The sequence below is a fragment of the Tursiops truncatus genome, chromosome 2 (genome assembly GCF_011762595.2).
Source record: "Tursiops truncatus isolate mTurTru1 chromosome 2, mTurTru1.mat.Y, whole genome shotgun sequence".
Classification (NCBI taxonomy): domain Eukaryota; kingdom Metazoa; phylum Chordata; class Mammalia; order Artiodactyla; family Delphinidae; genus Tursiops; species Tursiops truncatus.
Window position 1 is genome coordinate 49704813 of NC_047035.1, and position 15547 is coordinate 49720359.

Here is a 15547-nt window from a genome sequence, read left to right on the forward strand (position 1 = left end):
GAATTAGAAATGAAAAAGGAGAAGTAACACCTGACACTGCAGAAATACAAAGGATCATGAGAGATTACTACAAGCAACTGTATGCCAATAAAATGGACAACCTGGAAGAAATGGACAAATTCTTAGAAAAGCACAACCTTCCGAGACAGAACCAGGAAGAAATAGAAAATATAAACAGACCAATCAGAAGCACTGAAATTGAAACTGTGATAAAAAATCTTCCAACAAACAAAAATCCAGGGTCAGATGGGTTCACAGGCGCATTCTATCAAACATTTAGAGAAGAGCTAAAACCTATCCTTCTAAAACTCGTCCAAAATATAGCAGAGGGAGGAATACTCCCAAACTCATTCTACGAAGCCACCATCACCCTGATACCAAAACCAGACAAAGATGTCACAAAGAAAGAAAACTACAGGCCAGTATCACTGATGAACATAGATGCAAAAATCCTCAGCAAAATACTAGCAAACAGAATCCAACAGCACATTAAAAGGATCATACACCATGATCAAGTGGGGTTTATCCCAGGAATGCAGGATTCTTCAGTATATGCAAATCAATCAATGTGATACACCATATTGACAAATTGAAGGTGAAAAACAATATAATCATCTCAATAGATGCAGAAAAGCTTTTGACAAAATTCAACACCCATTTATGATAAAAACCCTCCAGAAAGTAGGCATAGAGGGAACTTACCTCAGCATAATAAAGGCCATAACCCACAAACCCACAGCCAACATTGTTCTCAGTGGTGAAAAACTGAAACCATTTCCTCTAAGATCAGGAACAAGACAAGGTTGCCCACTCTCACCACTATTATTCAGCATAGTTTTGGAAATTTTAGCCCCAACAATCAGAGAAGAAAAAGAAATAAAAGGAATCCAGATTGGAAAAGAAGAAGTAAAACTGTCACTGTTTGCAGATGACATGATACTGTACATAGAGAATCCTAAAGATGCTACCAGAAAACTACTAGAGCTAATCAATGAGTGTGGTAGAGTTGCAGGATACAAAATTAATGCACAGAAATCTCTTGCATTTCTATACAGTAATGATGAAAAATCTGAAAGAGAAATTAAGGAAACACTCTTATTTACCATTGCAACAAACAGAATAAAATACCTAGGAATAAACCTACCTAAGGAGACAAAAGACCTGTATGCGCAAAACTATAAGACACTGAAGAAAGAAATTAAAGATGATACAAACAGATGGAGAGATATACCGTGTTCTTGGATTGGAAGAATCAACATTGTGAAAATGACTCTACTACCCAAAGCAATCTACAGATTCAGTGCAATTCCTATCAAACTACCAATGGCATTTTTCACAGAAGTAGAACAAAAAACTGCACAATTTGTATGGAAACACAGAAGACCCCAAATAGCCAAAGCAATCTTGAGAAAGAAAAACAGAGCTGGAGAAGTCAGACTCCCTGACTTCAGACTATACTACAAAGCTACCGTAATCAAGACAGTATGGTACTGGCAAAAAAAAAAAAAGAAATACAGATCAGTGGAACAGGTTAGAAAGCCCAGAGATAAACCTACACACGTATGGTCACCTTATCTTTGATAAAGGAGGCAAGAATATACAATGGAGAAAAGACAGCCTCTTCAATAAGTGGTGCTGGGAAAACTGGACAGCTACATGTAAAAGAATGATATTAGAACACTCCCTAACACCATACACAAACAGTAAACTCAAAATGGATTAAAGACCTAAGTGTAAGGCCAAACACTATTAATCTCTTAAAGGAAAACATAGGCAGAACATTCTTTGATATAAATCACAGCAAGATCCTCCTAGAGAAATGGAAATAAAAACAAAGATAAACAAACGGGATGTAATGAAACCTAAAAGCTTTTGCACAGCAAGGGAAACCATAAACAAGACGAAAAGACAGTCCTCAGAATGGGAGAAAATATTTGCAAATGAAGCAACTGACAAAGCATTAATCTCCAAAATATACAAGCAGCTCATGCAGCTCAATATCAAAAAAACAAACAACCTAATCCGAAAATGGGCAGAAGACCTAAACAGACATTTCTCCAAAGAAGATATACAGAATGCCAACAAACACATGAAAGGATGCTCAATATCACTTATCATTAGAGAAATGCAAATCAAAATTACAATGAGATATCACCTCACACCAGTCAGAATGGCCATCATCAAAAAATCTACAAACAGTAAATGCTGGAGAGGGTGTGGAGAAAAGGGAACCCTCTTGCACTGTTGGTGGGAATGTAAATTGATACAGCCACTATGGAGAACAGTATGGAGGTTCCTTAAGAAACTAAAAATAAAACTACTATATGACCCAGCAATCCCACTACTGGGCATATACTGTGAGAAAACCATAATCCAAAAAAGTCATGTACCACAATGTTCTTTGCAGCTCTATTTACAATAGCCAGGATATGGAAGCAACCTAAGTGTCCATCGATAGATGAATGGATAAAGAACATGTGGCACATATACACAATGGAATATTACTCACCCATAAAAAGAAATGAAATTGAGTTATTTGTAGTGTGGTGGAAGGACCTAGAGTTTGTCATACAGAATGAAGTGAGTCAGAAAGAGAAAAACAAATACTGTATGCTAACACGTATATATGGAACCTAAAAAATAAATGGTTCTGAAGAACCTAGGGGCAGGACAGGAATAAAGATGCAGATGTAGAGAATGGAGTTGAGGACACGGGGAGGGGGAAGGGTGAGCTGGGACGAAGTGAGAGAGTAGCATTGACATATATACACTTCCAAATGTAAAACAGATAGCTAGTGGGAAGCAGCCACATAGCACGGGGAGATCAGCTCGGTGCTTTGTGACCACCTAGAGGGGTGGGATAGGGAGGGTGGGAGGGAGACACAAGAGGGAGGAGATATGGGGATATATGTATACGTATAGCTGATTCACTTTGTTATACAGCAGAAACTAACACACCATTGTAAAGCAATTATACTCCAATAAAGATGTTAAAAAATAAAAAAAGTAAAAACAATTGAATTCTGCCCAGAATCAATAGTAAGAAAATCTAGAGTGCTATTTCCTCCATTGCTCCCTCCCCACCCTCACACCTCATATCCATCCATCAGGGTTGAGATATGTCTTTATGGGGAAATGTAGCCTGATATAATTGTAATCACAAACAAGTAAAAAATCACACTGTGCACCAATTCACCTTCCATAGATATACCATGTATATTAGTGACTTTCAGTTGTAATCTGAATGAGTTGTAGTGAGCTAATATATTTTGAATTATAGCCTTTTTAATGTCTCTCTGTGGCAAGAATAATTTATCTCAGTGCTGTCAGTCTGGGGTTTCAGCTTAGTGTGGCAAAGTTTGGTGAACGCTTTGAACTGGTGCTGTCTTCAGTATCTTTCTGAGTGAAATACAGAACTGTGAAATACAGAACTGTGAAGGCACTGAAGGGTCCCGAATCATGTGACTCCCTCAGATGATGATTTCAGAGCCAGAGAGTGATCGGGTCTTGGAGAACAGAATTAGTTCTAAAACGCACTCATCTTCTCTTGCCTCCTCTAGAACTGGAAGACGCAGCGCAGCGAGGAGTATGAAGCAGAAGGTAGGAATTGAGTGTGCGTGGGGCCTGCCTAGGAAGGAGGGGCTGCCATTCACAGGGCACTCTCCACATCCCCTTCCTGCATCCCTTGCCTTCTTACTAACCACCTTGCCTGCTGGAGGCCAACTGAGAAATAACCTGAAGAACAACAGCAACAAAAAATTCATTCCCAGTTGAGAGCTCATAGTTTTAAATCCTTGCATTTAGCATCATGCAAGATGTGGCAACTAAGATGTAGAATTTCACTTATGGGTTAATTACTCTCTTACATAGACTTTCACATTAATCTATGAACAGTCCAAAACTAAATAGTTACCTATTAAAATGTATCCCTTGACAGGGCTTCCCTGGTGGCGCAGTGGTTAAGAATCCGCCTGCCAGTGCAGGGGACACGGGTTTGAGCCCTGGTCCGGGAAGATCCCACATGCCGCGGAGCAACTAAGCCCGTGCGCCACGGCTACTGAGCCTGCGCTCTAGAGCCCGTGCTCCGCAACAAGAGAAGCCACTGCAGTGGGGAGCCTGCGCACCACAACCAAGAGTAGACCCCGCTCGCCACAACTAGAGAAAGCCCGCGCGCAGCAACGAAGACCCAACGCAGCCAAAATAAATAAATAAGTTTATGTTTAAAAAAATGTATCCCTTGACAAGTTTCAGATGTATTTAAGATAGATCAAAACACGTTGATCTTCTGGCCAGCAGATGGCACTGTGGTTTAGCTGACGGAACAATCAGCCCACTTCACAGCCTACCCTGGATTAACTGTACTTAAGTGTAATTACACGTTCTCTAGGTTTCCAACCTGTAAAGACACAGCGGTGATGGGCTTAATGTCTTTGATTAATAGTAGGGGTAGCACTAAATGCTCTTCTCAACTCTCTGAGGTTCTTCCAGGCACACACAATCTTGTCAGTAATTAGCTCATGTTTAAGTAATGACTTTACAGAATCTCTAATATGGAAGTAAATTTTAACTAGAAGTGAGAACTTTTAATAGAGGATAAATAAATTTTTATTTTTAAATAAGTAGTTTGATCCTTAAATCTTCAAATAGAACTATCCTTAATATACCAGTAATTAATAGCTTGCCCTGGCAAACATTTATTCTTTCAAGTTGGAATCCTTATAGGTCAGAATATTCGTATGTGTAAAGATTTGGAAACAGGCTAATCTCGCCTTTTATAATCATGTTATGATATTTATCATGAAATTATTTCCTTCGCAGTAGAAGCAGAGCTTAGACTAGAAAGAAAGTGGAGATAATAAAGTCTGGTAGCTATAGCTGAGGTAGGGCATATAAAGCTCCTTAGAATGGCTCTCAACCAGCCTTCCTTCCGATCACACCAAAGCCTAAGCCTGTGCATATTTTCCTTTGGAATAAAATGAGCCTAGAACCTTGGCATTACTGCACAGGAGATGGTATTTCTTACATAGGTATGGCTGCCAATGAACAAAAAAGTGTCTGTTGGCCCTAGCTGCAGCCTAAGAACCAGTGGTTCCACTTCATTTGAACTTCAGGATCAAATCAAATCAACATCTGTAGTCTCTTTATTATAGCATTTATTTTCAAAAAGCACATTTTTCTTTGAGAATAGGCTCTCAGTTCCTTTAGGGACAACACACTGTATGCTTTTATTTTAGGCCAGTTAAGATTTTGGAACCCAGATGATTTGAATGCCTCACAAAGTGGGCCTTCCCCTCCCCAAGACTGGATAGAAGAGAAACTGCAGGAGGTTTGTGAAGATTTGGGGATCACCCGTGATGGTCACCTAAACCGGAAGAAGCTGATCTCCATCTGTGAGCAGTATGGTTTGCAGAATGTCGATGGAGAGGTAAGCCTTGCATCATATTTTTATTCAGGAATAGTAATCATGATAAAAGCTAAACTGGCCACAGGCTAGGAATAGCCATATTTCGGTTTCCTGCAGCATGTTACAGAGACTCCATTCTCTTTTTTTCCTGGGAAGTCAGCCATGAAGATCCTGTCTCTGAGGACCTCATGTTGTATTGTGGAAAAGAAAAACTGACAATAGCTGACACTTACTGAACCCGTACTGTGTGCCCCTCACTGTGCTAAGCACATTACCCCACATTACTATCAGACACCAGTTCAGTGTAGCATGATGTCAATCTGTGTAGATGTGGCATTCACGGAGCAAAATGTGGGAAAGGTGTCGAGGAAGGACGAAGAGGGGAGTTCAGGAGATTTGAGTTGGAATATTTTGAAGGCCAGGCTGATAAGTTTAGTTTGTTGGAGAGAAGATCTCAGTATCACCCCTGGGTTCTTAAGCAGATTAAGTAATAGTACGTAGGAAAAACTTACTTAATGAGGGTGGTCTGAACTTCTTTTATGGGGTATAGTGGTGTAAAGAGAGCCTTAGATTAGGAGACCAGCCAGGAGCCATCACAATAATCTGGTCATGAGGAAAGGGAAAAGGGTAGGTTGGTGGTTTTGAAAATGTACAACAGAAGAGTCCTGAAGGAGCCCCCGGAAGACTCTTGCTCGGTAAAATTCTGAACTTCACGTTTTCTAAAAAATTAAGAGGGGTGGCAGGACTGGGTGCGTGAACAGCCATGAAACATAAGAATGTAATTAATTCCAAGATATGTCTTTCAAAGAGCTGAAAATAAGGACTGGAGGGACTTAGAGGTTAGGGCTACAGTTGTAGCTTTGGGAAACTTTGATTATAATGATATTTGAAACCATGTTATCTGCTTGCTCAGAGGATAAGTGGTGTTATTTTCCTAAACCAGAAAGAGGTTTATTATCAAAAGCTTCCAAGTAGTGTAGCTTGCAGAAAAGTTCTTTCCCCCCCTTCTCCCTTGTGTATGTGACCATTGCACACCCTCTGACTACATTTCAATGGCTCAGTCGTCATTTATTTTTCAGGGATGGCTGTTGAGTCATAAAATTAAATTCATCCTCCTAAATTATAAACCAGCGCAGTATGCAGAACCTTGGGTTGTTCTGCCAAGAAATATTGCACAAACTTGGATTATTTATCTCAGAACAAATCTTGGAATAAACTTAGCTATTTGTGGGGAGTTGCATTTTCTTCTGTGGTGGAGACTCCAGAACCCAGGAAAAGAAGCAGCACATTTATTTTCTTCTGATGTGAGGATGAGTAAAGGATTGCTAATTGAATGTAGCTTTGACTTAGTGTTTTTCCTCCCCACCAAAATCATGAAACACTATAGTACTTTGCATTACTAGCTCTAGACCACAGCGGAGCTGAAAGTTCAAGATGATCTCATCAGCATACAACTTGGAATCCTAGAATTTTACGACTGAAAGCAATTTTAGATCTAGTCACCCCTCATTTTATAGATAAAGAAAGAGATCACTGCTGCCTGTTGCCATCATCACGAAGGGAAACTAGATTCACTGTCTTAAGGCTAAAACTAGTGCCCTGCTTTCCAGAGGCAAGGACGACTGTAGGGCAGGGATGGCAAACTGTCACCCTAGCTGCCACATGTGACCTAAGGGCTACGTCGCCTACCCAATGTTTAAAAATTGAATTTTTTGCTATACTTTTTAAAATCAGGAGATTTTTCTAAAAATCAGAAGATTTGGCTCCATTTTGCTGGCAGTGAGAAGCAGCTAGCCCCTTTGGACAGGGCATGCACTCGTGTTCCATTCGCTGGTTTAAAAGGCACCACTTCCTAATGTCTCAAGACCATCCTGCCTCATTTATTTACATCACCTTCCTGGCCCCTCGAGGTATTTGTGATCCCTATTCTAGTGCGTTATTTCCCAACTTACACATTGGGAAATCAACCATCCAAAGACCTGGCTGGTGATGGGGAGTAAGAATGTCCTCAGGGTTCTAGATTCAGCTCCTGCACAGACTGCAGGGGGTGCCCTAGTTGCCCACTGACTTGTATTCTTGTCAGCCCAGCCCTGCCCATCCACCCTCTTCTGAACCCACATCCCTTTATTCACTACCTGTCCACTCCCCCACGTACAGTAACTGGCGGGATTTACTTACTCCACCACTTCAGATGGATCAGGTGATGGGTGTTTAGGCGGTCAGGAAGCTGTGCATTGATTTGGCCAAGGTCACAGGGCCAACCCACGTGGAGCTAAGGTTAGAGCCAAATATGCTGATTCACTTCAGTCAGCACACTTGGATTTTACTGTGACTTCTGGTTTGATAGTCCTGAAAGCCTAGTCCTCTAAGAAAGTGTTCTTTTGGTTGATAAGAACCAGACGGAGAAGCTAAGGGAGCTTGGCAACTTCAGAATTTTGCCCCAACTACCTTTCCATCTGTTTCATCATATGCTTCTCTATTAGGAACTGTTGCTTCTTCCCAAGATTTCCACTCTTTAGAATGATTTTCTTGTTTCAGAGTCCTCTCCAGAGGAAGTGGTATAAAAACAAGAATAGAGACAGATGTTTCCTATTGGGTATGAATTGGAAAAAGAAGCATTGGATAAAAGAAATGCCTCAGGCACTTAGATGAAGGATAAAATCAACAATTATGAGATGACAGGAGTCCTAGCCATAGTCCGGACTTAAGAAGTGAATATTGAAAATTTGAGGATTTGTTACAAAGAGGCCTTTGTGAGAATGGAACCAGGTGTAGGCTCAAATGCAACAAGAGTAAGTTTGTTGCTTGTTCTATTCCTTGCCACTCAGCAAACTGGGCATCACCTTGTTAGAAATGCAGAATCTTAGGCCCTACCCCCAGATTTAACTATATCAGAGTCTGCATTTTAACAGGATTCTCAGGTGATGTCTATTTTGTACACTGGGGGCATGTCCTATAGAAAAAGTTTAGCCCCCCAAATAAAGAGGAAGCCGACTGTGAGGGTGGAGGTCTTCGCCTTCCCTCCCCGTTTTGCGGTATCCATGATTCGTGCTGCTTATTCCCTTTTCCATTCCTCTGTTAAGCTAGGGAACAAACCATCTCCTAGGCAAGCCTCTAGAAGGGACTGTATGTGGTGAGGACTACTTGATTACTGTCACAGGGTGCAAAGTAGTCAGGCAAAATTCCCTTCTCTTTACATCTCTTGGAGGGACCCTTCTATTGCATACACATGAAATCCTTCCTATCCAGTCCTCACTTCTCCTGTGCTAAAGCATTAAAAGAAATAAAGACCCCAAACACGCAGTGCTGTTCCAAGTAAAGTTCTAAATCCCAAGTCATGGGTTTCAGACCCCAACTATTAGATCATTGCCATCTGTCCCAGACCCAATTCTGCCGTGCTAACGTACCAATTTCCAAAATTCAATATAAGCAAAATATCATGTGGAGTCACCGTAATATAACGGCTTAATGAACGTCTAACTATTTTCTGTTGTTACAACACTGGGAAGCTATATCTTTATATTTTTAAGTAATTCTTTAATTCGCAAGAATAACGTGTAGTAACATTAAAGATTACCCGTTCTAACAGTGTGAGCAAAAGAGAAAACAGTTAAATACTAAATTGCATAAAACTATGAAGGTGTTGAAAATGAATTTTATTTAGTTTATGTGAGGGGGAAGGACATATTACTAGAAAGGAAAAAAATTCAGTCAAGTGAGAATAAAGGGACATGTTATATTTCTGGAGTCCTGGGATCAAGAGTGGTGCCAAGTTCTGTTGGCTGGAAGTGTACTCTGGGCCTTTGGGGTTTTTTGAGTGAAATAGTTAAAATATATGGTTGCCCTTTTCTAGATGCTTGAAGAAGTCTTCCATAATCTTGATCCTGATGGTACGATGAGTGTAGAAGATTTTTTCTACGGCTTGTTCAAAAATGGAAAATCCCTTACCCCATCAGCGTCTACCCCGTATAGACAATTGAAAAGGCACCTCTCCATGCAGGTAAGAAATAGGAAGTGGTTTCTTTGTGAGTAGAAGTTAAAATCCATTTGAATAATTTCTAATGAATTAATCTGCTGTCTAAAGAAAAATACTGAGGAGAAAGAGAGGCAAAAGAAGAGTAGTAAAGAAAGACTGAACCATTGGGGAAGGAAAAGCTGGGTTTGAGAAATGACCATAAATTACAGTAGGAAGACCACTAATTATGCCCCTTCTTGTTGGCTGTAGGTCAGAAGAAACCTGGTGTTAAGTAGAGGCACATTTCATCTGTATGAAGGAACTCTCGGCCAGGTCAACTGTTGATAAGCTTTGCATTCTAGGCTGACTTAGGAAAGGGAGATCAAAGGGGCTGCGTGACTTCTTATCCTAGCAGTATAAATTAGAGAGACACGCCTTCTGCTCCTTGTGGTCAGGACTGACCAGTTTTGGTCTTGACCAACACCACGTTGCAATGCCTGAGCTTGCTTAAGTCTCTTTCTTCTTCCAGTCTTTCGATGAGAGTGGACGACGGACCACAACCCCGTCTGCGATGACAAGTACCATTGGCTTTCGGGTCTTCTCCTGCCTGGATGATGGGATGGGCTATGCATCAGTGGAGAGAATACTTGACACCTGGCATGAAGAGGGCATTGAGAACAGCCAGGAGATCCTGAAGGTGTGGCAGCTAAAATGAGAGAAAAATGACGAATTGGGGCAGGGTTGAAAAATTCCATTTTTTTGAAACTGTGATTTGATTCGATTTCTCCTTAATGATTCTTCTATTCACAAGATCTCAGACGTAAGAGGTAACTTTTCCTACCCACTTCAGCCAGGATTATCGATAACCTCTTTCCATGTTTTTAACCCCTAAATTATTGATAAGAAATTTCTTAGCTGATCTCTGGTTGGTAAAGATTAGAGTTTTACCGTTGTGTTTATTTACAGTGCCAGAGAGCAATTTTTTTAAACATGCAAATAATCACGTTATGTTTTTCTTAGAGAGAGCTTAATTATGCTGTGGATTGAATATTGTTTCTAAGCAATCACTAAAGAAATGTGAGCCTCCAGCCTGGAGACTGTAAATTCAGCTTCACATTTTCTGCTTTCACAGGATAGAACTTGTGATTGTCTTGAACTTGTTCTGATTTCTAGGCCTTGGATTTCAGCCTTGATGGAAATGTTAATTTGACAGAACTGACGCTGGCTCTTGAAAATGAACTTTTGGTTACCAAGAACAGCATTCACCAGGCAGCTCTGGCCAGCTTTAAGGCTGAGATCCGGCATTTGCTGTGAGTTAAGCAGAAGGTTCACCTGCTCTATTCCCTTTCCTACTTGTCGAGCAAGTCATTCAGATGCCTGTGGCATACATTCTTCCATCCTGTACGCAGTTGTGGCTAATCGCCTGTCATCTCACTTCTGTGAAAATGAGGTAGAGCTTAGATTTGCATGTAGTCTGTTGAAGAGGAATGTCTCTTCAATGTCTGTGTGGAATGTCTGTGTGTTTTTGAAGGGTTTTGGTTGTCTTGGTTTTGTGTTTGTATTGAAGCAAGCCAGAGGAGAGCTTTTTGGGGTCTACTTGTTGCTTAGAAACAGTTTCCCTCATACTTGGTTTCTTTCTGATTCTAGGGAGCAGGTTGATCAAGTGGTCAGAGAAAAAGAGAAGCTACGGTCAGATCTGGAAAAAGCTGAGAAGCTCAAGTCTCTAATGGCCTCAGAGGTGGACGATCACCACGCAGCCATAGAGCGGCGGAATGAGTACAACCTCAGGTACGACTGGCTGGGCCAGGACCCTCCTTTCCCACCGCCCTGGCCCAGGGCAGTGGGGCTCAGCCTGCCTGCCCGCTTGGCCACACCTGGCCGGAGTGACTTAGGTGTGGCCAAGCCTCAAGGAAAGCAGGATTCACTAGACACTTTCTCAAGGAGCTTCCCATGTCTGTGACTCTGTGTTTCCATTTTTGGTGGATCCACGTAGGGACCTCTGAGGGATCTGATGGCAGCTTGTCAGTCTTTCCTCCTCACAGGAAACTGGATGAAGAGTACAAGGAACGAATAGCAGCCTTAAAGAATGAGCTTCGAAAGGAGAGAGAACAGATCCTACAACAGGTGGGCAAGCAGCGTTTGGAACTTGAGCAGGAAATTGAAAAGGCAAAAACAGAAGAGAATTACACCCGGGACCGCCTTGCCCTCTCTTTAAAGGTAATTATCCTATTGGTTGTACAGCCTGTGTCCCTGCTGGGAATACACATGGAAAACCACAGCTCTGTAAGAGGACAGGTCTGCACGGGGCTCATAAGTCTGCCCAGCTGGGTCATGACCGGACATGGTAGAGCCCCCACTGGGAGCTAGATTTCAGGGGTGTCTAGGCTTCTGGTTTGCCAACAGCGTATCTTGTTCGTACCCCCTGAAGTTGCACTGGGTCCTCAGGGCTGTTTGGCTCCTGGTTGATGCTCTGTTCCTTCCTTGCACTCCCCCTTCCTCATTCTTAGCAGATGACTTTATTTCCTGCCACACAGAGGCCATCAGCTTTGTTTCTTTGCTTCCAAATGTACCTTTTCCCTTATACATCCTCCTGTCCTTCCCTGTGCCTCTGTAGAGGAAGTGATCCTTCTCTTTATTGGACTCTGACACCAGATAATATGGTACAGTGTTATCTAGAGATAAAGGGTGGGCGGGGTAGGAGGGGGTCTGGCCTCAAGACTGCCTGGTTCCAATCTGGATACCACTACTTACAGAAAACCTTGATCAAGTTACTCAAACCTGTTTCTTAATGCACAAAAGAGGCACCATCGTAATACCTACCCCCATAGCATTGATATGGAGATTAAATGAGTTGCTACATATTACAGTATCTAGAAGGTAATAAGTACCTATGGAATATTCACTACTGTTGAAGTTATAAAAGGTTCCTGAAACTCCACACATCAAAAACTGAGCTAATTCTCACTTCCTAACCATCAAACTGCTTCCTCTCTGGAATCTTCTCCCTAATCTACATCACCACCTGTGCTGAAAGTCATAGAAGCTAAAGTCCTCAGTCATCCTTGATTATCAGTTTCTGAGTCCCATTGATGCTCTGAAATGCTTCTCAGATTTATCCCATCTCTCCATTTCCACAGCCTCTGAAGAGGTGCACAATTCATCACGATTTCTCAGCTGACCTACGTGCATCCTTTTTTCCATCTATCCAACCTCCATATTGTCACCAGAGTTACCTTTCTTAAGAACACTTAAAATCATGCTGTTCCCTCTGTAAAAGTGCAACATGGCAGCACTGAAGGGCCCTGAAAGGGAGCTTGTCCTCATGCCTTTCTAACCTCAGATCCTGCCAGCAACCCCCAGGGCCATGCCCTCAACCCTGCTGCACCTGCCATCAGCTGTCTCAGTTCCTCAGTAAGCTTTTAGGCTCCTTCACTGCTTTCTCCAACACTGCAGGCCAAACTACTTTTTCATTCCCATTACACTTTTTTTTTTCTTGCCAGAAGATAGCATATTTTCTATCACATCATAGATAATTGTATCCATATCTGCCTCCACGGCCGTGGTCCCGATTGTGTGTTCCCTGTGGTCAGCAACAGAAGCTGATTTGTCAGTTTCCAGAGCATCAACACAGGCCCGATAGTTGCTCTTGATCGGTTGTTTTTTTTTTTTTTGCGGTACGTGCGTCTCTCACTGTTGTGGCCTCTCCCGTTGCGGAGCACAGGCTCCGGACGCGCAGGCTCAGCGGACATGGCTCATGGGCCCAGCCGCTCCGCGGCATGTGGGATCTTCCCGGACCGGGGCACGAACCCGTGTCCCCTGCATCGGCAGGCGGACTCTCAACCACTGCGCCACCAGGGAAGCCCTGCTCCTGATGGTTTTAACATCTAAATTTAGACACACTTTGGAAGATTAGAGTTGTAGAACTTGCATTTTGGGGGAAGGTAGTACTTTTCAAAAACACTTCAGGCACATTCTTTTTCACTCCATGTTACTGTGTGAGGGTGTGAACAAGAATGTATTTAAGATATATTGGCTCTATATTCTTTTGGCAAAATATACTTTGAAAATAATGTTCTTCCAATTATCCTATAGCATTGGAATAGAAAATATGTCAAATGGCACATTTATTTTTTTAACAAATGTGGGTGGAAATCTTACAAGTGTTTTATATACAGAAAAACCCCACCTTTTGTGGACTTTGGTTGATATGTTATTTTATTATAATAATTCAAAATAAAAATTATGAAAAACCTGTATGTATAGCTTTTACATCTTTAAACCAAAATAAAATTGCAAATTAAATATAACATATCTATATCATCATTAAATGAAAATTGTTAGAGCTATCCTACTTTTTAGAGTTTTTTTGAGTTCTCTTTTGCTGTCAGATGAACAAGGTATTCTGCAACCAGTCTTTCATCTGACAGTTTATTGAGAATGTTTTTCACGTCATTAAATTTTCTACTGCAGTGCTGTCGAATTGGAAATACAATGCAAGCCATATATGTAATTTCAAATTTTCAAACAGGCACATTAAAAGGTAAAAAGAAACAGGTGAATTTCATTTTAAATCATTTTTATTTAATCTAATATCTCCAAAACAGTATCTTTTTGACTTGTAATTCATCTACAGAAATTATTACTGTGTTTTTGTTCTAACTCTTCAGTATCTGGTGAATATTTTATATTCACAGCACATCTCAGTTTGTGCTGTATACATTTCAGGTGCTCCATAGTTACCTGTGACTGCTTGTGACCACTGTTGGGCAGCATGGTTCTGTAGGATCAAGAAAAGCATGCCTCCAGGAGGCATGCTTTGAGGTTATAAGATAGATATCAGTTTTTTAATATTTACTTTTTCTGCTCTAATGTACTGAAACTTTCAAGCTGAACACATTTTCTCGATCTAGAGCATTGATGTATGTGTGCTATAAAATGGTACAACAGTTTATCTCTTAATCTGTGCCCACTTAATTTCCCCAAATTTCTTCAGGAAAACAGTCGTCTAGAAAATGAGCTTCTGGAAAATGCAGAGAAGTTGGCAGAGTATGAGAATCTGACAAACAAACTTAAGCGAAATTTGGAAAATGTTTTGGCAGAAAAGGTAAGTCTTTAAATTTGATTTCCTGATATGTAGCCCCAAAGTGTAGTTCACTCAAAAGAGCAGAAGCTATGCCACCAAGAAAGTTTCTTCTATGGAATTATTTATGTGACTAAAGGAAGCTGTCATTTTTGCAGGGATTTAATTTATACGAGGGAAACATGGCGTGGCACTGAGAAACAATCTCTGCTTTGACTGAACACATCACTCTAGAATCTTCTCCCCATCATCTAATTGATGGTGTTTCTGCTTAAATGTCACATTCCTTTCATACTCCAGACACTGGGTGAACACCAGAAACTTGGGTCTTTGGTACATTATAGGTCAAAGAAGGACACTTGGAAAAAATGACAACTTTGCCCTTTTCATTTTCTAGTTTGGTGACCTTGATCCCAGCAGTGCTGAATTCTTTTTGCAAGAAGAAAGGCTGACACAGATGAGAAATGAATATGGGCAGCAGTGCAGGGTGAGTGACTGAAGAGAACTTAGCGGAGGAGTGCCTGGGTTCAAATACTGCTTCACCATTTACTAGCTGTGTGGCCATGAGCACATCACTTAATCTGCGGGTGTTTCAATTCCTCACCTATGAGATAGCAAAAATAAGAGTACCCACCAGATAAGGTTGTTGTGGAGAGTCAATGAGTAAATATATGTAAAGTGCTTAGAACAGAGCCTGAGACACAGAAAACACTTAACCTACGTGCTGGTTGTTAATGTTATTGTTTAGTATCCTGAAATACGAGAGAATCATGCAAACTGCATGTGTCTGCTTTATCTGGGTCGGAAATTGCCAGTAATTGGAGGAAAATAAAGTTTTATTCTAAGAGAAGGAAAACGTGGTCATGTTGATGTGCTTATTCCAAAACTAGTCTTTCCTGAGCGATCAACACTGATCGCTGATATAATTTGCTTTTGTTCTGTGGTTTTTTTTCCTGAATACAGTCCTTATTTTATTTACAAAATTCAAATGGAGCAGAAACCACTCAAGTCTTTTAAGTAGTAAGTTATTACAAATTCCTACCAGAGGACACAAAAACATCCTTATAAATAATAGGAATCTTTGATTTTTTAAAAAAGTAACTCTCCT

At 41.0% G+C, this 15547-nt stretch overlaps 1 protein-coding gene across 19 annotated transcripts in view; it reads left to right on the forward strand.

Moving 5' to 3' along the window:
- Positions 1 to 15547, forward strand: part of NIN (ninein) — a 104995-nt gene that overhangs the window by 46913 nt on the left and 42535 nt on the right. For all 19 annotated transcript variants that reach the window (XR_012329982.1, XR_002174076.3, XR_004525070.2 and 16 more), the window contains 9 exons: positions 3561 to 3600; positions 5235 to 5425; positions 9258 to 9404; positions 9889 to 10056; positions 10533 to 10669; positions 11007 to 11147; positions 11402 to 11576; positions 14353 to 14463; positions 14837 to 14926. Coding sequence is in view for 14 of the 19 variants with exons in the window: in XM_073800479.1 (XP_073656580.1) it covers positions 3561 to 3600; positions 5235 to 5425; positions 9258 to 9404; positions 9889 to 10056; positions 10533 to 10669; positions 11007 to 11147; positions 11402 to 11576; positions 14353 to 14463; positions 14837 to 14926 (1200 nt within the window). In the remaining 5 variants the exon portion in view is untranslated. The remainder of the gene's footprint in view (positions 1 to 3560; positions 3601 to 5234; positions 5426 to 9257; positions 9405 to 9888; positions 10057 to 10532; positions 10670 to 11006; positions 11148 to 11401; positions 11577 to 14352; positions 14464 to 14836; positions 14927 to 15547) is intronic.